A 24,001-nucleotide genomic window follows, 5' to 3' on the forward strand; every position below is an offset into this window, starting at 1 on the left:
GTAGCGTAAAAAAACATATGCACATACTTTTCTTATCTAAAAATGTATTTAACAACATGATGGTATATTTAATGATTACATTATATTTAACGGACGATATATTTAACAACATAAAATACCAGAATCATTTATCCTTAAATTACACGAAAGTTTTTCCTTTAATTGGGAACTATTCCAAATCGAAAGCTTTCTACTTCCAGGTGTTATTTTTTCTAACAATAGTCTTGTATTAGGGACATGCGCCCAATACTTTCCTAAAGTTGGCACTACCTCGCTACAATTCTGAATTGAACTTGTGCTGGGTCCTCCTTCGTTCCACTGAGTAATCAAATTAACACTAATGATCGATAAATTAAATTCTTTTGTGATAAAGTGACATATATTTGCCAGATGATTTAGCGCAGCTGTAGTTGGTTTATAACATCCAGGAAGATGGAAAACTATCGCCGGCAAACAATCGATAATTATAATTCTTGTACGGCATCTTTCACTTTCTTCCCTTAAGTTAATTGTTAACCAATGTAAGACTTTAAACAGCTGATGCAAATTATATACCGAACATACTTTTATACGTTCCATAGTTTCATTTATAATCTAGAATTACAGCAAAAAGTATATGTTTCATTTAATATCTTGTTAAACTATGGCTATACATTTGTATGCTTATATACCTGCTTACTACAATCTTTTTGTACTAAAATTTGTTCTATTCTCGAACCACAAAAATCTCTCTTTGTATCAATATATCGTACAAAATTGTGAGGCTCAAGGGCAACATTAGATGCGATTGCAAAGCACAATTGTGTTTTTCCACTTGCTGATAAACCACATATTTCATATATGTGGCCAGGATATAAACCACCGTTTAATAAATTGTCTAGACTAAATGGTACAGTTAAACATTAACTTCTTGATCATATAATTTCATATTAAATATTACCTGATCGCATGTACCTTGATATTTTGGTAGGAATTATGTTATTTCGTTCTGTTTCAAACAAATGAAAAGCATTTTGTATTGTACCCCCATATTTTTTAGAAATATTTCGCTTAATTTGAAGTATATCCTAAATATAACCTTAAAATTAATGCTTCTGTAAACGTAATTATTTGTATAATATATTTTACTTTGAAATGTCTTTTATGATAAGATTTTTAATTATTAAACTTATACGTATATTATACATATATACCTTAAGCGATAATCCTGTGAAAGTTGCTAATTTTTCAGCATCTTCATCTACAAATTGTATAAGAGTTGAGATATGTTGACGTTGTAATTGTTCTATCATAACATTTGATAACTTCGGATCTACATCCGAACTTAATTTTGTCATATTTAATGTCGCTGATATACTGTAATCACTACTTATTAGTTAATTTGCGTATACTAAGTTCTACTCTTGATATTTTTGTGCTTATTATCATTAAAGTCAATGAAATACGTAGATGATTTTATATTAATTACCTTTAAAATCAATCATAAATAAACTTCCGGAAAATTAAGATAAACAGTTGCGTTAATTTAAGCCAACTTGACATAATGTATATTACATGCAATTAATGGTTATAAAAATGTTATTTAATTTTCAAACATTCGTATAAACATTTACAATTATTCCGATACGAATCAATAAAATATTTGCAGGTGAACGTGCAGTTCAAATAAAAATTTTAAATCATTATAGCGTATACTACGTAGATCAATGTAAACGTATCAGTGGTATCCAAAAGATGATGCGCCGCGTACCGAAATGACCTCAGCGTCATTCCTACGATTGTACGTATCACACGCGGGCACCACGTTAAACACAGTAGAATCAAGTAGAATTAGAAAAACGTGTTATAAACTTAAGTACACTAAATTATACTTATCATTCGACTATGATTCACTTGCAAACCATTATAAATACTATCACGACTTTGTCTGTAAAAATTTATGAAGACTTTGTCACTTGGTTTAAAAATGTGTTTAGCATACGTTGTCTCGAGGAAAGTTGCGCATGTGTTCAATACGTGGATATACATTCTTTTGAATTTGGTTAGAAAATACACATATTCGGCAACATAGAAGATCGCTAAACGAAGGCCAACGAACAAGTAAGTAAAATCTTTTTCTGTTTTAATTCTATTTGCTTTTATACCATGAATCTCAACGTTTTAACGATCGTAAGTAACACGTGGTGTCTTTAAGCATATGTACAGTATAGCGCAGCAACCATGTTGTGCTCGTGAAATTTTACCAAATTTTTTTTAGAAAATATTTTGTTTCTTCTCACAAAATGTAGTCTGTGAATATAATGTTTTTGAAGTTTAATTTGTTTAAAACAAATTTTTTTCGAAGAATAAATTTTGAATCGGACAGCGATACTAAATTTGTAAATTTTTAACAAATATCTCAATCGTTGCATGATTATTTACATAAAATTAGTAATTACAATAATGATGTACTTTATATTTACGATAGAAATGGTAAAAAAAGTAATATTTAACGACGCGAATATTCATCAAAATGTAATGAATCGCGTGGTGCATGGCTGTAAGCAGAAGAGCGAACGTCTAAAAAGATATATTGTTTTATTATATCAAGTTGTTTGCATTATAAATGTAATTGAAATATTTAGATAACGAATACATGCACATCTGATGATAGGAATGTAAAATGATATAGTACCGCGTGTAATGTATGCCCATATTTGCCAGTCACATATACGGTCCTACAATATTGTTATTACAAAATCAGCATAGCCCGCAGTTATCCAAACGTTTCAATTTAGGTGTTTTAAATTTCATACAGTTATATACTTTGTAAGTAAACATTTATGAAGAAATGATTATTAAAAAAATGAACGGATCTAAATAGTTTCTGAATTTTGAGAAAAATTGTATGTGCATTTATATCGCAAAGTAATTAAATTGTATTATCCGTTTAATAATAATTTAAACGTATACAATATAATGTATATAGCAGTAGATTTGTAGAAACGAGTCCTTTTAATATTTTTACCAGTAACCAATCAGGAACGTTTGATACTGCCACGTTGCCAAGTATCCGGTTGCTTTTAACCAATCGTAGATTCAGCGCTCAGTTGGAGCGGCATCTCTCCATAGCTTGTGTAAACGTGAAGTAGCAAGCAGCTTTCGGTCTGGTCGCGGTCGAAATTTGTCGGGAGCCGTCGCCATGTTTAGAAGTGTGTGCGTCCTTGAGCGAGTCGAGCGAAAATGTTCTGTAAAATATTAGATATAGCTCATGCACTGTACATTACGTGAAGTACCTAATTACAATTTAACGCTCGTCGATCACGGGTGTAACAATTATTTTCGTGGATGGCTCACCTACGTTGCAGAATTTTGTGATTACATTATGGTAAGTCCGCCCTCCTATCAGACCAACGCCAACATGGCGGACGAAAAATTTCCTTTGTATCGCCGCGAGGCTCCACTGACGCAATTGTGAAAAATGTGCTCCTTTCGGAAGCGATAGATTTTAAAACATTGGAAATATCATTTTTGCTGTCAAAAAGCTTAGCCGATACATTCCCGTTACCGTTATTATTATTTAATTACGATAAATTGACATTTTTTTAATATGAAAACTTGAACGCCCTGAATGCTTGATATATCGGACGTTTGCGTATTCGTTACAATCTTTTGATATTCTAAATGACATCGGTTATTTCAACATTGAGTAGATTGTGGATATATTTTTGGTACTTATAATGCTATATTTTTTAGAATATATTTTCATCTGTGCAATATGCATATTTTACAAATTCCAATGTGGTGTATCAGTTGGATCAACGGAGAAATTTTGATTTCGGCGCTTTTTTCACAAATCAATTAACATTCTCGTTTTGATTCATTGGAATTACCTTACTTAGAATAAAACTGTAATGTACATATTTGAACTAAAATTAAATGATAAATTGTCCATATACCTTGAATAATTTGAAAATAAAGTATTGTTAGTAATCTATAAATCTTAAAAGAGTTTGTTGTTTTTATACACGTTTTTCTTCAACTAACAATCTCGTATGTTTACTTTTTACAATGGACCAGTCCCGTAATTAACAAAGAATCGCTCCTTCTCTTACAGTCTTGCACAGTTCACTACTCGAAGTTATTATTCAATTTTATCAGTTTTTTATTCTGTGCTTTCTTTTCTCCTTTTTCTTTTCTTTTATTATGTTTATTTTTTTTTTTTTAATAGTCTAATTAGAATGTAAACATGCACTGTAACTTCTAGAAAAACTTAACTCACAAATATAAGCACAAAGACTATATCATTTTAAAGCTGTTATATTGACACGTTATTACTAACTAGATGATTACGAAAATAATAAGCATTTAGCGTAATTAACTTCACTATAAAATGTAAGTATTTATGTTACATGTTTTTTTAAACATAATGATAATTAAATTGATATTGTTACGGGTAAAGTGAAATTATACTTTGATATAAATTTTTCAAGAATTAAAATGTGGATCGAGACATTATATTTGAGGTGTATTGACGATAACATTTGTTGGAGAAACATTTTTATGTGCTATAAGTACAGCGAGCAGTTTTTTAAGTATTATATGTGGATAAATAAAGCTTTTATTATTTTCAAGAGTTATCGATGCATAATGTTAGTAATATTTTTCATTAATTCTGGTTTGTAGTGTAATGTGTAATGAGTGATAAGCAGACTACACCTATTTTACCACCCCTCAATGGGGGTGGAGGTAACAATGGGAGTAGCAATGGAGGTGCACCGCAACAAACTGTTAATTTACAACAAGTTCTTGCTACTGCTCAAGGACTTAACGTTCTCACCACAGGTGCTGGGCAGCAATTTGTTATTACTTCACAGGTTCCTGGTCTTACACAGGTACATATTATTTTCATTTATTCTATCCTTTACTGAACATGTGTTCTTCCATGTGTTAAGCACTGAATAATTTTTATGTTTTGCGTGATAGCAGGTTATACCAAATAATGCAACAACAAATTCAAGCATTCAACAAGTTGGTGTTACAAGAATTGTTAATATTAGTAGTGCACCACAACGTACAAGTATCCTGGGAATCGCAGGTGCAAGTAGTTCGTCTCTTACGTCTCCTGCCCGTCAAGTTTCACCTAAAGTTGTTTTAGCAACATCTCCAAAACTTGTTCGAACTTCTATTGGTAATATGTTTGTTGCACCAACCTCGCAAGCATCTATGCAATCACCGCCTGCGCGAAAAAAGCTAAAGTTAACAGATTCTACTGAGAAACCTACTATGATTGCTGATGATGCGATGAGTTATAGAAGGAGGATTATGGAACACAAAATGAAAAGAATGCGTGCAATACGAGAGAAATACGCTGAGAACGCATCCGAATTATTCTTTCTTCATAATGGAGGCAACATGATGGATTTTCAAAGTTGGAGGAAGAGGCCGTCACCTCAGTATCTGCATTTTTTACGACAACATAGATTAGATCCAGATGATGACAATGAAGATTTAACAGCTCCACTGCCAGCAATATCAGAAATTCCATTAACAGCAACAGCGACAACCGTTTCTACAATAGTTCCTGTAAATCAGTGTACGGAAGTGAAAATTTCTGGTGTGAGCGTTGCTCCAGTTGCAGTCTCTACAACATTGCCTGCAGCTGTAGCGCAACTTAGTCAACAAGGTAAGCATATTGTTACTGTCATTTATTTATTATTGCAAAGACATTTATAATTTTACCATATAGAGTATGTACAATAATAGCTGTACAATTTCCTAATAAAATAATATTTTATTAGTACCATTCATTTTCCTTAAAATCACTAGGGGTGACATCATTTTATATACATTCATTTTTACAGTAATAAGAATCTACAAAAATTATAAAATAAAAAAGTATTTTATACATAATATAACAAGCTATGAAACTATAAATATATTTTGACATGTTATTCATAAATAATTGTAGCATTCTCCTTTTAACGTGCATATGTGACAATGTGAAAAGAAGTAAAGAATGTCGATATATATTTTATAACAACAAAATAATTACTTTGCATAATAGGACATATACCTGGTAGGCCTCAAGGGGGCCGCCATGGCATGGTGTTTGCCTTCAGAGCAGCAATTCAATCTTCATCAGTCACCGTTCACCCTCCACCTACTTCTACTCTAGCACCCACGTTCATTCTAGGTGATTACTGCAGGCTTATCATTTGATGTTTAGATCCATTAATTTTTCTTTTCTGAAATTCATTCTTACTGAATTTTATGAAGTTATTTTATTCAAAACTTGCTTATTACCATGTTTAATGCTTTTTATGTGTTGGATCAAGCAGAGAAATGATCAAGCTTAAACAAGCAAAAGCAGTTGATGCAAAAATTAGGTCTCACTTAACTGAATAACAGCACCAGATATTACTTTGCACTATTAGTAGAAAAGATTGTTTATTATAGGTTTAATTAAACAAACATGATGTGGTGAGAACTTTTAGTGCTCAAATGCATGTTTCTCAAAATGCAAGAAATAATTAATTTTCATTTGAATAAAATATAGTCAGATATACTCCTTATCCCATGTTTTTCATACCCCATTTTTTTTTTTTGTTCTCACAGTCCTGCACTCTCATGATTCATACATTTTCAGTGGTTATTTCCTTTACAAATTGACTGTTGTATATTACACCTATTTTTAAGTTAATCATGTGTATGCATTATGATGATATATTCTTTATTATATATTCGTTTTGTATGTAATCCCACAAACGACGACTGGTTCGAATTTATGCATTTCGGAACTGTCTACTCTATGTGGGTAAATTAATTCACAGCATATGTAAGATTGTTTAGCAAAACGCCATTCGATCTAAGGGTGCTGTTGATACATGCACACTTTTCTATTAGCTTTTTCTGACATATTTATTTGTATAATTAAATCATTTTGTCATTATTATTATTACAGGTAATGCACCACTAGTTCCAAGTTCACCAAAATCTGTAACAACAACTGTTTCAAGTCCAGTAACAGATAAACCTGCAGTAGCTACATCTATCACGACAACTATTACTACAATGACTACTCCTACTCTTACCCTTACGGGAACTAGTACCACTACTGCTACCGTCACTACTGTTACTACCACCACTACAAAAACATCTTCTGCGCCTACTACACCTACTCAGCCTATTAAGCTTGTTAAGTTACCTGCTTCTAATGCAGCTACTACATGTGACACCGCCAATAATCAGGAACAAGTTGTAGAAAAGGCAAAACAGGTACGATGACATTTCGCTCTCACGATTGTGCTTTTTTTTATAGTTATGTAGCATTTAAAAATTTATTACATTACTCTATGTTTCAAATATTTACAGGAAGCGTATGTTATGCAAAGGATCGCAGAATTACAACGCGAAGGATTATGGTCAGAGAGGAGGTTGCCCAAAGTGCAAGAGCCACCTCGTACAAAAGCGCACTGGGATTATTTATTAGAAGAGATGGTCTGGTTGGCTGCTGATTTTGCTCAAGAACGAAAGTGGAAGAAAGCAGCAGCGAAAAAGTGTGCGCGAATGGTTCAAAAGTATTTCCAGGAAAAAGCAATCCAAGCACAAAAAGCTGAAAAATCACAAGAACTTAGGCTAAAGAAAATTGCTAGTTTTATCGCTAAGGAGATCAAAACTTTTTGGGCAAATGTGGAAAAGGTGAAAACCATATATAAATTGTAACGTAATATAATTTACCCCACACTATTAAGCCGACAATTTCAATGTATTCAAATTGAAATTGTGTGCTCGTTGTGGGAACAGTAAAGTCTGCTCATTGTGTATGATTATATTTATTATTGTGGTATAATTGAAGAATTGATGCAGGACATTTTTATTTTTATAATATTTAATGCATTGTTTTGATAGTAATGATTGCGTTGGATGGTAAATTATTTGTGTTCATTTTTTAAGTTGGTGGAATACAAGCAACAAACAAGACTTGAAGAAAAAAGAAAGCAAGCATTAGATCAGCACTTAAATTTTATTGTGGGTCAAACGGAGAAATATTCAACGTGGTTAACCGAAGGACTAAATAAAACTGATGGTCCGCGAAGTATATCAGCTTCTATGAATAGTTCACGAATTTCTTCTCCAGTTCCGCCTGGCAAATCTCATTCCGATGGTATGTTAAATGTATTAAAATGTTACATACAGTTGGTAAAATGACATATATTAGATATATATGTTTTTAATGCAGAGGATTTTCAACCAAACCAAAGTTCAGACGATGATGAAGAGACTATAGCGAAAGCGGAAGAAGAACTGAAGTCTGTAACAAATCATAAGGAAGAGGTTGAGTTGCTGAAGAAAGAATCTGAAATACCCTTAGAAGATCTCTTAAAAGAATTACCGCCAGATTACTTAGAAAATAGAAGTAAGAGTTTGTCGCCTACAGCAAAAGAAGTGGGAGAAGTACGTTTATCACTATTTCATTACATATTTTAGTGAAATGTGAATATCATTAATTGATATTGCTAATGAATTTATTGTGTCCATATTTCAATAGGAAAATGAAAAAGCTGCAGATGGAGATACAGATTTTGTTGCTGCATCGGATGAATCTTCGGACGAGGAAGAAACTATTATGGAACAAGAAAAACTGGAAGAAAATGTGGATTATAAGCAAGAATTGGATGAACTTAAGGTATGTGTAAATATTTTTCTAACCTGTGGTAGAAAAATGATGTGATTTTTCCATATAAAAGTTGAACATTTCTAGGCTGAAAATGAAATGTCTATTGACGAGCTTATGGTGAAATATGGTAACATGCCAGACGTACCAATGGATGTCGAGCAAGAACCCATTCAAGGTAAACAGTATTAAAATTAATTCTTCGTACGATATTTGTACATTAATGATGATATTTTACCAATCCTGACGGTTCGAGTAATGGTTTTCATTCTTGATTCCTATTTTTGATGTAATTCGAGGCATTTGTCTGAAAATGAAAAATTTCTGTATAAGTTGACGATCATTAAACATTCACTACAAAATGTATGCGTTTATTGGTTTGTTTAGAGTCGGATAAAGAGAGTATAAAAGAGGAAGAGGGCCAAGAGAACGATGAAGAATCTACAAGTAACGAAAGTGAAAGCGAAGAAAGTGATAACGAAATTGGACAGATGAAATCCCAAACGCAAACCGATAACGAAGCCGAGGTTGGACTTAAATCTCTGTTGGAAGATATAACCATGGAAAAATCATCGGATGACAAGGTAGAATGATGTTCGTAAATGTATTATGTGTGCAAGTGATTTTTATATATATGTAAAAAAAATAATATATATTATCTATTTCTTTATAGACTATGGAAATGGACCAATCAGATGCCAATGATGAAATGGATAACGTAGCGGCTTTGGCAGAAAGTATTCAACCTAAGGGAAATACCTTACTTACCACTAGTGTAAGTTACCTTTCTTCTTAATATTCCGATTTTTCGTAGTTTGAGATCTTAAAAGAATGAATATTAATTATATTAAGATAGCCTTTCTCATCCAAAATCGTGTGGCTGTAAATTCCACATGATTATTTCTAGAAGGCTAAAGCATAAGTGATACTTTCTTCTAATAAATAAATTAATTCTTTAATTTATTTTCGGAAATTGCCACGACAAATTTTGTAGGATATAGAAATTAAATAAAAAATTTTGTATAATTCTCTGACAAATTGAATACAATTTCAGGTTGTTACAAAAATTCCATTTCTTCTTAAACATGCGCTTCGAGAGTATCAACATATAGGATTGGACTGGCTTGTTACAATGTACGACAGAAAATTAAACGGTATTTTAGCAGATGAAATGGGTTTGGGTAAAACGATACAGACAATTGCTTTACTCGCGCACTTAGCATGTGAAAAGGGTAATTGGGGTCCTCATCTCATAATAGTACCAACGTCTGTGATGCTCAATTGGGAGATGGAATGTAAAAAATGGTGTCCTGGATTTAAGATTTTAACTTACTACGGAACACAGAAAGAAAGGAAGCAAAAAAGAACAGGTATACTAGGTTATCTTCGAAAGAATGTAAATAAAGCTAAATGGTATTTTTAATATTTCCTTCTTATCTTCTTATTTTAGGTTGGACGAAACCTAATGCATTTCATATATGTATAACTTCGTACAAGTTGGTTATACAGGACCATCAAAGCTTTAGAAGAAAAAAGTGGAAATATCTCATATTGGATGAAGCTCAAAACATAAAAAATTTCAAATCACAGAGATGGCAATTATTGCTGAATTTTCAGACCCAGCGGTAATTATTTACAATATATGTATACATGTATGTATTGTAAATTAATAATATAATAATTATAAATTCTTCTTGTTTCAGGCGCTTATTGCTAACTGGTACACCTCTTCAAAATAACTTGATGGAACTGTGGTCGCTAATGCATTTTTTAATGCCAAACGTATTTCAGTCGCATAGAGAATTCAAAGAATGGTTTAGTAATCCTGTCACTGGAATGATAGAGGGGAACAGTGAATACAATGAAAATATTATTCGCCGTCTGCACAAGGTTTGTACGTAGTTTTACTTTTATATGCATTATAATATTTCATGTAATTCGCTACCGACACAGATATGTGATTATGGATCGCGTGTCTGTTTTATGTAAATAGCGAAATATTAAAAAAATTCTCTATTAAAACTCGCGTGTCACAAAATTACATGTATGGCATACGAATCCTGTCTGGAGAAACACTTGTATTTTAAATTTTAATTGTAATTTTTCTGATTTGTACTTCTACAACTTTGTGCTTTATTTACATGTTATTACATAGTAATTATGTTATTTATAGGTTTTACGACCTTTTTTATTGCGGAGACTAAAAACAGAAGTAGAGAAACAATTACCCAAAAAGTACGAGCATGTCGTTATGTGCCGTTTATCGAAACGACAGCGGTATCTGTATGATGATTTCATGTCTAGAGCAAAGTAAGCATTGAATGTTTTATATTTTGTATTTCTTATTACATAAAGATTTGTATGAATACTTATAAGAATGTCTTTTTTAAAGAACAAAAGAGACTTTGGCTAGTGGTAATTTATTAAGCGTTATTAACGTATTAATGCAATTACGGAAAGTATGCAATCACCCAAATTTATTTGAAGTGAGACCTACTGTATCTCCATTTCAAATGGAAGCTATCGAATATGTCACAGCTTCGTTAGTATGGAGTGCTCTTGATTATGATCCATTCAAGGTAGTATTTTCATTTATTTCTCTAACTTTAATTAATTAACATTTTACTGGAAACTTGAAAGAAATATATAACACAATTATTTTATTTTTCAGCATATCGATTTATCTAGTATTAATCTTTTTTTATGCGATTTGGAGTTGACTCTTACCGCATTTGTGGCGCACAGAGTCAGACGATTGCAAACGCCACGGAAACTTATAGAAGAAATAGACAGTCAGCCAGACCCACCACCGAGATGTCCATCTGGAAAAATTAAGATTAACGTTAGATTATCCAATCAGGCTAAACCGTCGCCCGCTCCGCAGCAGACCCAAACGAAATTAAAAAATTTAACTGGAATATTGCCATCTCCGAAAGTTGGAACATCCCCTTTGGTAAAAACAGGAAATAATCAAACTGCTGCAGGACAAGGTAAATGATAACTTCGAAGATGTTTAGTCTTTTCATTGTGATCTGTTACGTTTAATGTTTCTAAAAGTCTTGAAACTAATTCTCTTTGATCTTACAAATGCATAGGTGTCACATTGAAAGTAGCGAGCGGTCAACAGTTGCAAGGATATTCCGTGCAATTAGTTCAACATCAGGGCAGTGTAAAAGGTAAAGTTTTGTCTTTCTTTTGCGTGTTTTTAACGTGTATACGTACACATTTACATCGAAAACCATGGATTCTGTTGCATCATCGATCAGTGGTTGCACTCAAACTTGTCGCTGTGTAATCATATTTGCAGTGGTGCTAGAAAAAATTGGTCTCGGGCCAGCTTGTTTATAGTTCTCCTATGTTATAAGCATTCTAGAACCGAGAGCACATTATATGTAACAAAACTTACATTTAATTATATAAAAGAATTAACATTTGTGAATCATAGTTCTTCGTGTAACAAACGAACATTTGTTGTGTTTGCTTCGAAAATAGCAATCCCTGTTGGAACATTAGCACATAACCCACAAAGTACAACAGTGACACCAACTACAGCAGCAACGAATGCACAGAGGATTACAGTAGGGAATGCAAATATTAGAGATGGACTGCAACGACTAGCAACGCAGACAGTCACAGTTAAACAAGGTGATTCCGTCCAAAGAATAGCAGTGCCTAGTTTTGCACAGGTGGTTCAAACATCTACTGGTAGACATATCATTCTGACTTCGAATCAGCAAAACACTAACACAGGTTTGTCCTAAGAGTGCTCGTATCCCACTGATTTCATTTACGTTTCACGTTAACGCATTACGATCCGTGTGTATACGTTTCATCGAACTTAATGGAAAGTCCGATAGTTTAAATCTTTACACGTTCTCAGAGAAAAGTTTCGATGGAACAGCAACGAATCGTAAGTGTATTGAATCAGTATGAATCATATATATCCTATTTCATATCATTTCTACGGATTTCAATAAATGTTCACGATATAATACAAAGTGCATGACTATGAACAATAACTTCTCTATGTCTGTAAGGACAATTTCGATTACAATATCCTAATTGTAATCCTTAAAGTAAATTGCGCTATATATTTTGTTTCAGTTGGATTATCGATAATTAATATCGTTTTTTGTGTTTATAGTATCATTTCCAGTAATGAGCGGGCAACGTTTAACAGTTTTGTCGAAATCTTTAATGGGCCTATCTACCTCGGCAACCACAGTGAATAAAGTTATAGGAGGAGTGGTGACAACTGCGAGTGGTGCAAGCGCAAGACCCGTAATGAGGGTACCACCGCTTAACGTTACCGCTTCTCAAGTACAATCCCCTGCTGGTAATGGACAATCTCAACAACAATCGATTAGTTATGGAATTGTTACCAGACACGCACAAAAAGAATCAGAAAAGGCACAAACGAAAGAACGTCCAAAATCCGAATTTTATTTGGTAAATATCTTACTCGAATACGATTCGAGATATTTCTCAGAAGTTCAGTAAGTCTAAAACGTAAAATATATTTTGACAGCCACAATTAGAAGAAGAACGAAAACAACGAAGACAAGCGAAACTTCGTCTTCTTGCGAATATCAATGAGAGAAGATGCGCTGCATGCCCTCTTTACGGCGAAGACTTATTCATGGCTTTAAGAATTGGAAAACCAGCTACAGCGTGCCGCTGGCATAACGGCTGGGTTCATTATGCGACCGCTAAAGAAAATACACGTACACGAAGGCAATTTTTTTCTCGTACAGAAGCGCTTGCAGAGGCGATCAAAAGTACGGAACAAATTGTCGAAGAACTTAAAGAAGTATTCGAAAGGTAGATATATCGACGAAGAAAAAGAGGGTTTAACATTCAAGAACTTCAGATAATATTACGTATCTTCTTTATATTAGGTTTGTTGTACACGTTCCTGCCGTGTGCGCTCCTACCCCGCGTTTTCACGTCTCTCATCCCCCTCCGCATAAGTTGTTCAGTCAACGGCGTATCCATATGGAATTACAACGTCAACTATCGCCAAAATTGGCATTGTTCCATCCAGTAGCTAGTGCAATGATGACGCAATTCCCGGATCCTAGATTGATACAGTACGACTGTGGAAAATTACAATCGTTGGATCAACTCCTTAGGAAACTGAAATCGGAGAATCATAGAGTTTTAATTTTTACACAAATGACGAGAATGTTGGACGTATTAGAAGCTTTTCTTAATTTTCACGGTCACATATATTTACGTTTGGATGGTACTACACGGGTGGATCAACGACAGGTAACAATTTTTGTCGTTGTTTAAACGTTTTGTCATTTACTTTTATTGACATTTTCGAAATATTGTTTCATTAAACAAAAAATTATAGGTTTTAATGGAGCGATTTAACGGGGACAAACGAATATTTTGTTTCATTTTGTCAACGAGATCCGGAGGTGTGGGTGTGAATCTTACAGGAGCAGATACCGTTATATTCTATGACAGCGATTGGAATCCCACAATGGATGCTCAAGCGCAGGACAGGTGTCATAGAATAGGTCAGACACGGGATGTACATATCTACAGGTATACATGGAAAAATGTAATGTGCAATACATTCTTTTCATATTCGTACGCTACGTATTTAATCGCCTTTTTTGTATACTTTAGGTTAGTAAGCGAAAAAACTGTAGAAGAAAATATTCTGAAGAAGGCTAATCAAAAGAGACTACTTGGAGATTTAGCTATCGAAGGTGGTAATTTCACGACTGCTTACTTCAAAAGCGTAAGTGTTCTAAAAAAAAAACGAGATGAGAATTTATATGTATGATAATATAGGATATTTTATGATTGCAATTGTTTTTTACAGTCTACGATCCAAGATCTCTTTAATATCGATCAATCGGAGAGCGACGCGACAACTCGAATGGCCGAAGTGTTGGAGCAAAATAAAGATCGTGATAGATTTTTGCAAAAGGACAGTCAAAGTCAGACCGTTGAAGACAAAGTGGCAATGGGTGCACTTGAAAGCGCGCTTGCTGCTGCTGAAGAGGATCTTGACGTTCAAGCTGCAAAGACTGCTAAAGCAGAGGCTGTTGCCGATTTAGCAGAATTCGATGAAAATATACCCTTGGACGACGCGGACAGAGACGATATGCAAGTTAGCAAGGCTGAGCTTGAAGTACAAAACTTAGTGTCTCAGGTAAGCTGTCGTTTGCAGCATTTTTAAAGACATTTTGTGTAAAATTATATATTCTTCAAGTGTACGTGTAGCTACGAATCTTTTTATTAAGGAAAATTATTTCTGTCTGTGTATAGTTGACGCCGATAGAACGTTACGCGATGAAGTTCGTCGAAGAATCGGAAGGTGCATTCTCCGCTGCCCAACTCGCAGCAGCGGAACGCGAACTCGAGCAGCAGAAGAAAGAATGGGAGTTGGATCGGTTGCGAGCGTTACGCGAGGAAGAGGAAAGGCGAATGCGACTGGTTGACGACGACGAGAAGCCATTGACGTTTGGACGCGAGGATGCGCAAAATCAGGTTAATAGTGCTAGTAATTCTAAGAAATTAGTCAATAAGAAACTCCCACCGAACAGGAGGAGGAATTCGCGTAAGAATATTAGTAAAACTGCTCAAGAGTCGGAAAGTGAAACTGAAACCTCTACGGAATCAGAATCAGAGTCGCCAGAAAACGTAGTAGAAGATAGTCTTGACGAGGAGTCGAGTCACACGGAGAGTCAAAGTCAAGGCGACGAGGATGAGGAGGAGGAGACGAACGATCAGAATGATTCGGAGAAAGGTGGTTATCCGAAACGTAAGAACCGTTCTAATAAGTCGTTGAATCAAAATCATTTCGACCTAAACAGTCCGCGAACGAGATCTAGGGGGAACGTTAAAATTAATCTGTGGACGTTGGACGTGAGTCCAATTTTACCTGGTATAAAACCGAGGTGCCGCGGTAGGGCTAGTAATTTACGGAAACAACGGGAGATTGAAATGAGAATGAAAGCGGAGGAGAGTTTCGTTTTGCCTATGCCACCAGTCTCGAGTCCTAAAAAGTTAAATAATACAAATAAATCCGACGACGAAGACGGTACTACCATTCGTAAGGTGGTGATTAAGTCTAATTTAGAACGCGCTGATACCGAACAAAATTCAATGGCAAGCCCGCCTATTAAAGAGCCGTCTGTGTGTATTGAAAACGATAAAGTGATCGCAAATCATTGCATGGGTCTAGCATCCTCGCCAAAATCTAAATACGATAAAACCGTTACGATGGAAGAGCCTAGTAACGATGCATCCTTAGATTTTTTAGAAACGGAAACGTCTTCTAAATTGGATAATTCCTCTACTAGTGCATCGGCACAGTTTAACGTTTCAGAATATGGTATAACTACCGGTGACAAAGTTTGTAACGAACAGCATTTAACAGAGAGCATCTCATCTTCGGTACGTATCACGCGATCTATGCACAAATCGATCGCGCAATATACTAATTCGGAAACCGACGCAAACTGTAATAATGATTCTGAGAATTTTAACGTCGATTTGGTTTCGCAAAGTAGTAGCTCTTGTTCATCTGCAACAGAAACGAATACTTCAAAACATATTTCTACGAAGAGATCAATGTGTCAGAAAATTCGTTGATTGCTCCCTTGAAGAATAAAGCGATCATTTAAAAATCGGACGAAAGCGTCGCTGAATGTGCAACAGAGAAATTAAGCGATTCTGTTTCTAAAAGTGAGACAATTGCCGACGAAATCAAAAGCGCGATCAAAAGAAGCATCAGAATGAACTGAGCTACAGGCTTTGCTGGTGTAATTGCTTCTCGTGTCTAGAATTAGAGTAGCTACAACATTTTAACTGTTTCTCGATGTTAATCCGAAGATTGATTTCATAATATTCTTGTTCCTTCTATTGGACACGTGATAAGGGCTAGATCTTCCTGAATTCGATGTGAAATTCAACTTAGATCGAGTGACTCTGGACAATTGCTCGGGACTAGGAACTGGTGCGTCCTATCGCTGCTTCGATGCGCTCGTACTTGAGCAGCGATAAACTCGCTATTTCTCTAGAATCTGGTCGAAACAGTATTTCCGTTTGTTTTGTTCTCGGAATTATCTATAATTCAAAAATCTATTCGGTTTAAATCTATCCGAATCACTAAAGTCCAAAGCATAGAAGGGAAAGGATTATTGTCATTACCTTGGATTAACAAAATCGACTGAACTTTTGTCTAATTTTCGTTATCTTATTTAGTACAGTTTTTCTCCTTCAGGGTTGATAATATTTCATTCTCTGAAGTTTCTTCTTTGCGCTCTCGCATTGTTCTTTGAGCTAAATTCACCATCAGAAACACTCGCATCTTGAATTTCTAATGCTTTGGAGGTTTCTGATGCCTCTTTTGGTTTGCGCCTCAACTTGGTCAACAATTGTCTCGCCTTTAGCGACGGGACCGCTTAATTTCTCTGTTGCACATTCAGCGACACTTTCGTCCGATTCTTGAACGATCGCTTTATTCTTCAAGGGAGCAATCAACGAATTTTCTGACACATTGATCTCCTCGTCTATGTCTAAAGTCATCGAACTTTCCAAATGCTTCGAATCAGGAATATGTTTTGAAGTATTCGATTCTGTTGCAGATAAACAAGACCTACTACTTTGCGAAATCAAATCGACGTTAAAATTCTCAGAATCATCATTAGGGGCTTAAAGAAGCATTCATAACGTTCGTCGATTTGGATAACGACCCTAATTACGATTCGTCCGACGGATCGGAAAGGTTAAGAAGGAAGATTAAATGGACGCGATTGTCTCGTTGTTTACGAAGCCGCCGATCGGCGGCGAAGCGGACGAATCGCAGATGCTCGATGCGTTCGACTCTGAAAACGCAAAATATCGCCGTTAAAAGAAAGTCGGTTCGTTCTCAGCTTCCTCATCCTCCTTCTTCGCGAACCACCCAATCGGAGAAGATAAATAGCGGTACTATTATCTCGAGTCTCGCTAAAACTTGATCGCTGTAACAATTAGCAGCGTAATTGTATAAATATGTCTTTTATGATTCATACGCGCGTAAATGAAAAAACTGTCTTGGACTATTAACATGGAATGCCATGCGTGTAAGGGAGAAATCCAAGTTATTTTATTTTTTTTTTTTCTTCCTAATTTTCACATAATTCTTGTATATAATCACAAAAGTAATGATAAGCGAGATGATGTCTCTTTTTCGTTTGTACTGGGTACACACGTGTAATATTTTTAGCATTGTAAATTGTACTCCTCCTGTAAAAGTTTCTGAATGTCTCTAAGTGACATTGTAATTTATACTTGGTGATAAAATGAAAAAAATGTGAAAGAAGCCAGACATCTGATTGTATCATAATAGGTTATATATAGAGACGAGAAAAAAAAATTCACTATAGCTTAGTTCGTTAGTAAGCTCCAAAAGTCTGTCGTTTTTCGCGACGATTTTGTAGCGACTGATCGTATAAAAAAAATGAATGAAATAAGTCGATTCAGAGGTTAAAAAAAGGAAAAAAAAACAAAAGTAATACTGTGAATGCGTCGTACTTTGCTCTCGTGTAACACCTTGTATTCTTACATAATTAGCAAGGTGACGACCTGATTACATGCTAGACTTAAGAGGTTCTTCGTTTAATGGTATGCCCCACTGCAATATTTAAGTTGCGTGCCTGTATTTTGTATGATCGAGTGAGTCCGAGGAAGGAAATAAACAAAATATTCCTTGCTACGAAGATGATGTGTTCTCTTATTTCTTGGTACGTTTCCAAGTCTGTTCGATCAAAGGTTCAGTTCCGTTTTGGTGTCAAATTTTGCTCAGTGTGCTTGGTTATATATACCGAGAGATCGTTGGAATCAATGATCTTGTAATCTCGCGATGTTTTGGTGTGGCAAGGCTATCATGACCGCACATTAAAGAGAAAGAAAAGAAAGTTTTTTTTTTTTTATTTGCAAGTTAAATGAAATAGCATGTAGTAGAAAGCTCCAAATAAGTAATTCGAAAGAAAAATGGCACCAAAACACTGCCTTTGCCATTCCAAACTTGGAGTCAGCCAAGGTATAAGCAGGCACATTAATGAGCGTCTTGTACAATATTTCACATCTACACGCGAGATAGAAGCAACGAAAATATTTGAATGGAATGATGAGCCTTTGAACGAGCAAAGCGTATATACACTTCCTATTCACTTCCTTAACATTCCAAGAGATTATTTATTCAAACGAGTTTGTGCATTTTTCAACTTTCTTTATGTTGAACGGAAGAGATACGAAGACGTATATAGAAGCGAAGAGGAAACCATTTCCCTTGAACATCGGGTATCACCGTACACGACGCTCGTTCTTCGTAAAATTTACAATTTAAATCTCCTTGAGAAAAGCAGATCTTTTATTTGTCATGAACAGATTTCACAGTAGTGCTTTAATATCTTACAGATATGGTTATCGGACGACAATATGGAGCAAATGCCGGTTAGTAAGTCAGTTTTATTTAAAAACCTCGATATCCAAGGGTGTTTCTAGTAAAGTTTATTTCGATTATTAGATGTGGTGTCCACCAACGCCTCCTACGACGGATAACGATGTTTACATCGACTATTCTCTGGGATTTCTTTATGAAAATACTCCTATGTCGGAGGCGCAGTTGCCTCCGATATACATTAAAAAGGAACAAAAGAGAAGTAGGATCGATGCTGGACTCGGCGATCGAGACGGTAAGTGTACGTTTAAATTCATTTAACTTGAGAAATTTGGTCCTTCGATTTTTCTTCTCGATTTCGGGAACTGTTTGTTCTTTTATGCAGGCCGGCGTGCGGTTAAAATGCGGCACAAGGAGGAGTCGGTTTATGCGCCAAGATCGTTATTCGATCGGCCTTCGCCAGCGATTATGAAAATACGTCGCGATATGAAATTACATAAATATCGTATAGTTCGACCACCGATCCCATTGCCGGGTATAAAGCCTTCGCACATGTCAAAGTCTTCCGCGGACCAAGAGCATGTCTTAGATTGGATGGTACACGAGGATTGGGCACTTCTTCAGGCGATTCAAGTGTACCAGGGATTGCCGTTGAATTTGATGATCTTATCCCCTGGCCACACGCCCAATTGGGATCTAGTCGCGGATATAGTTAACAATACATCTCGAATATATAGATCTCCTAAGCAATGTAGAAGCAGATACGAATCGGTAATAGTGCCGAGAGAGGAGGGAAAGTTACTTTATGATACTACGCCGAAAAAACAAAAGAAACAAAAAGGCGTTTATAAAATGCCTCAGGTCTCGGAGGTATACCAAGATATATTTTTAATTCTACGTTTGAAGAAAGATGTTTATTGGGAGATATTACTGTTTTTTAATCGTCTTCTTTTAGCAACAAAGTAAAACAAACAGGCCAATGAAAACGTCTCAATTATATAATCAGGATAAAAATCATTCGTTTACGTTAATGTGCTGTCAGAGATTTGATACCATTAAATCGGTTTCGAATAAAAGAACGCCAACCGTTAAACCATTGCTCGTTAATCCGTTAATGAAGAATCCAACCAACGCTGCAGTTCTAGCTGAATGTGGTATACAATATGATAATCCGTTGGCACCTATAGAAGTTGCGACGCGTCGCGCGGACAGGATCGCAAAGGAGAAGCTTAAACATGCTGTTAGTACATTAAATTGTATCTCCGTCGAATATTTTTCAAATTTTTGAATATTTAGTCATTTTATTTAACGGTTCAATAATTTCATTTATTTATTTAGGTTTTAACAACAGAACAACAGCAACAGGTCGCTGCTCGTTTGTTGCAACAGCAGCAGCAACAACAACAACAACAGCAGCAGCAGCAACAAGTTCAACAGCAGCAGCAGCAGCAGCAACAACAGCAAATCAAATTACAACAGCAACAGACTCAACAGACTATATCGAATACCACGAGCCCTCAAGTGCATCAACTAACTCAAGTGGCGACTACAGTTACGACTGGTTTAACCACCATGAAGACTGTCACAACGATGACTAATGTTACCACGGGTGGTACAACGGTTGCCACATCGACGATCAAGGGCCGGGGAACGTTAAGTATGCAGGATGCACGAACGACACCAACCGTTGTTAGCGTTGGAAATCTTCAAGCTGCTCAAAGAATCGCTACGGCGAGTTTAGTGTCCGCTGCGCAAAATTCACCTGCGACTACGCAAAAGGTGATCGCTGGGGTCACAGTGGCCCCTTCTTCCGGTAACAAAACGCCAACTGCTGCGCATATACAATACTACAGACAGCAACAAGTTCTGCTGCGGCAGCAACAATTGAAGGTACTGCAGGCACAGGCTGCAGCGAGTGGCCAGAAGGTTTCGGTCGCGGTTTCAGCTACCGCCGCTCAACAGAGAGCCACGCTGATGAAACAAAGTATAACCGCTGGCGCGATCGCGCAGACAACCGTTGGCAAACAGACCGTCGCGCGTACAGTTTCGGAAACAGAAATGGCGGCTCTGATAAAGAGGCAAGCCTTGCAGCAGCAGGCAAAAGCGGTGGCACAAGTGCAAGTACCCGCGCAAGCTGGACTCACTCCGGCCCAAATATTCGCGCAAGCGGGTTTGCAAGTGCAACAGGCGGCTGGTACGTCCGCCGGTGGAACACCGGTCGCAACTCTGGTTAAAACGGCGAATGTTGCTAGCGTACGCACGGCAACGCCTCAACAAATTCGTCAGCTCGCTCTTCATCCTCAAATCATTACTCAGAGGAAACTCCCGGGGCAGAAAGTTGCGCAACTGACACAGGTTGCTGGGAAAACTGGTGTGCAGACTCAGTTGATCGTGCAACAGAAGTCATTACCCGCGACAATGACTGTGCAGCAGATTCAGCAAGTTATGAAACACGTTCAACCGTCAGCGATGCAACAGTTTACGCATGTAAGTATCTATTACGTGCGAACGTGGGGGAACACTGAACGATTATTTTTTACAAAATATGTAATTTTAGGTTTCTACGGGACAGGCGGTTTCTTCACCCGGTCAAGTAGTATTAGCAAAGTCTCCACTACAGACACGCGTAATTCCAGTTGCATCTGCTTTAAAACAAACGATTCAAGTTGTAACTGCAAGTAGTGCTCAATTACGCCAAGCTGCACCCGCTCAAGGGAAACCTGTCGTTACCACTGCGAGAGGGAGTCCCGGACCTAGTCAAGTTAGATTGCAAACCATTGCACACTCCGTTCATCCTCAGCAAGTGCAGCAGCAACAGCAGCAGCAGCAACAACAGCAGCAGCAGCAGCAACAACAGCAACAACAACCACAAACTCAATCAGATGCTCAATCGAAGTAAATGTGTGTTTTATCACACGCGACGTTTTAATCTATCGAGTGTACGTGTGATTTAGAAAATGGTGTAAGTCGAGAAACAAAAAATTAAGTTTTTCGCTTATTTTATGTTATATCGGTTTATATATTTTAGTATTATAAATCGATTTTGTTTGACTTAACACCAGTTTCATGTTAATATCGACGCAAAATTTACGGACTATTCATTTTAAACTCCCGTTCAACGAACGAAATGCAAATCGATATTGAAATTTAATTTATAGGCTCTTAAAAACAGTGACAACATTCCAAAAAGGGTATTGCAAGTAATTTAACTGCAATCGATTCGATGCTGCGACCGTCTTTCTGTTTAGACAATACATAACGATAAATGCAATATACACGCGAAGAATAATACCTTTGGCGGCCGTACGACGTAAAAGGTGTTCTTCTTTTTCTTTTATATTTCAACTTGTCTACAAGAAATGATATTTCAAACACGGAATATTATTTCAATCCGATCAGTATTGAAACACCCCGGTTTTATCGTAGTATATCGTCTTTCAAAATTTGCTGGCCGAATTTGTACATAATAAATTAAGACACGAATTTTATTACGCGCCTTCAACTTTTTGGGAATCGCAATGTAGTACTATGATATTGCTCGTAAACAATTGACGACGATCGTGCGATTGCAACCAGCAACGCAAACGGTAAAGGTGATGCGAATTAATCATGCGCAGCTTGATGTTCTTGATTTCATTGAAATTAGAGCCTATTCGAGAAGAATGCTTCGCATCCTATTACCCGATTGCAGATTTCGATGAAGTAGATTTCTTAAGCAATCCGACTTTGTTTAAAGGATACGATATTTATATGTCAGAATTAATCTTAATATGTAACCTTTGACGATGTCGTGGTTGCGTGTCGGAGAGATGTATTTTTTTCTTTTTTAATCTGTAAGAACTAATAAGGAAGGATTTAGCCTCGAGAAATACGCTTAACTTGTCGATAACACGAGTGGAGAAGAGCAACTAAAAAAAAAAAGCTGCGACTGTATATGTATCTATAGTTATGTATATGTATCTATAGTTAATCTGTAGGGTTTCAAAATTTCGTTCGGTGATGCGATGTTTATACTAGGATCTTTATCGAATTGTGTAAGATTGTACTAATATATTGTTATGACCTGTACCTTTTTCCATAGTCATTACTTATTTTACGTCTTCAACTATCACACGTCGCGAAGCCTGTGGCCACAACCAGAATCGTTGTATTCTTTCAATCACGCATCCTCATCCTTTCAGTACTGTCGTATTAAACGTCAAGAGGCCACCTGTGATCCAACATTTCTGATGGTCTACTTGTCTCCATATCCTGAGTAGCTCTATGAAACTTCATCCTATTATCAAACAAAAGGTCCTTAGGAAATGGCCCGTGGTATAATTTCAGAGAGCCTTCTGCAATGGGTGGGTCGAATGCAGAGTTCCTCAATAGTCTTTCATCATCAGATTTTGCGCTGTGTTATTGGTATCTACGTGCAACCGATGATGATCGTATGGATTGCGAAATAATCGAAGGTCCATGCTAAGGGGTATGTGAGGATTAAATCAATGTTACCACGATGAAGTTTATAGCGTGATAGGGCATCGTTAATAAGGCGTGCAGTTAATGAATAACGACGTCCTTTTCGATATCGGCCTGAACATTAATCCTATCCTACTTTTCGATTCGTTGTCTCTGCGTTTGAAGTGCGAATGTGGTTCTACATGGACAAGGTCGCTCTTCATTTCTCGTATTCTCTGAGCCTATTTGCTGACTTCTGTTCTTTAGGAGCAATGTGTGGGGTTGATGTAAATGAAGTCGCATCTCTGATCCGTTGATCAACTCCCAAAATACAAGCTTGCTATACTCGCCAAAAGTCGGTAACGTTCTCGACAAGATACTTGATCGTGTCCCGTTCTTTTATAGCATCAGATCACCGTTGAGTTGAGGCCCTATCACGACGATGTCGCACCCGTCCGATCTTAAGGTGACATCGATCAGCTAGTCGGATATAGCGT

At 36.3% G+C, this 24,001-nt stretch overlaps 2 protein-coding genes and 1 non-coding gene across 11 annotated transcripts; 2 read left to right on the plus strand and 1 right to left on the minus strand.

The window, feature by feature from the left end:
- Positions 1-27: 27 nt before the first annotated feature.
- On the minus strand, positions 28-1,750 carry Rad51d (Rad51 recombinase D). 2 transcript variants are annotated; one of them, XM_076899323.1, is made up of 5 exons: positions 1,469-1,750; positions 1,194-1,240; positions 955-1,067; positions 672-882; positions 28-594 (listed from the first exon to the last, which is right to left on the minus strand). In XM_076899323.1, exons 1-5 carry the CDS (start codon positions 1,482-1,484, stop codon positions 103-105), a joined length of 879 nt encoding a protein of 292 aa, XP_076755438.1. In that variant the 5' UTR covers positions 1,485-1,750; the 3' UTR covers positions 28-102. The 2 variants fall into 2 exon arrangements, with proteins under 2 accessions (XP_076755438.1, XP_076755437.1); XM_076899322.1 differs by having other exon boundaries at positions 1,194-1,356.
- A 48-nt stretch (positions 1,751-1,798) lies between these two features.
- On the plus strand, positions 1,799-23,132 carry Dom (domino helicase). 8 transcript variants are annotated; one of them, XM_076899282.1, is made up of 33 exons: positions 1,799-2,100; positions 4,666-4,874; positions 4,966-5,665; positions 6,047-6,175; positions 6,944-7,257; positions 7,354-7,680; positions 7,936-8,146; positions 8,222-8,436; positions 8,531-8,668; positions 8,744-8,834; positions 9,044-9,240; positions 9,330-9,431; positions 9,711-10,026; positions 10,107-10,281; positions 10,360-10,546; positions 10,830-10,966; positions 11,049-11,235; positions 11,328-11,646; positions 11,752-11,832; positions 12,149-12,406; positions 12,801-13,105; positions 13,185-13,477; positions 13,555-13,927; positions 14,016-14,212; positions 14,297-14,411; positions 14,496-14,828; positions 14,945-15,166; positions 19,082-19,117; positions 19,191-19,365; positions 19,450-19,934; positions 20,020-20,304; positions 20,403-21,551; positions 21,622-23,132. In XM_076899282.1, exons 2-33 carry the CDS (start codon positions 4,677-4,679, stop codon positions 21,961-21,963), a joined length of 8,592 nt encoding a protein of 2,863 aa, XP_076755397.1. In that variant the 5' UTR covers positions 1,799-2,100; positions 4,666-4,676; the 3' UTR covers positions 21,964-23,132. The 8 variants fall into 8 exon arrangements, with proteins under 8 accessions (XP_076755397.1, XP_076755402.1, XP_076755396.1 ...); XM_076899281.1 differs by lacking the exon at positions 1,799-2,100 and adding an exon at positions 3,150-3,367; XM_076899283.1 differs by lacking the exon at positions 1,799-2,100 and adding an exon at positions 3,150-3,367 and having other exon boundaries at positions 4,969-5,665.
- Positions 7,718-7,852, plus strand: LOC143426557 (small nucleolar RNA snoR639/H1). Its single transcript, XR_013102165.1, has one exon. It is a non-coding gene; the product is annotated as a small nucleolar RNA snoR639/H1 (small nucleolar RNA).
- Positions 23,133-24,001: the final 869 nt, after the last annotated feature.

Source organism: Xylocopa sonorina, chromosome 8 (assembly GCF_050948175.1).
Source record: "Xylocopa sonorina isolate GNS202 chromosome 8, iyXylSono1_principal, whole genome shotgun sequence".
In the NCBI taxonomy this organism is placed as follows: Eukaryota; Metazoa; Arthropoda; class Insecta; order Hymenoptera; family Apidae; genus Xylocopa; species Xylocopa sonorina.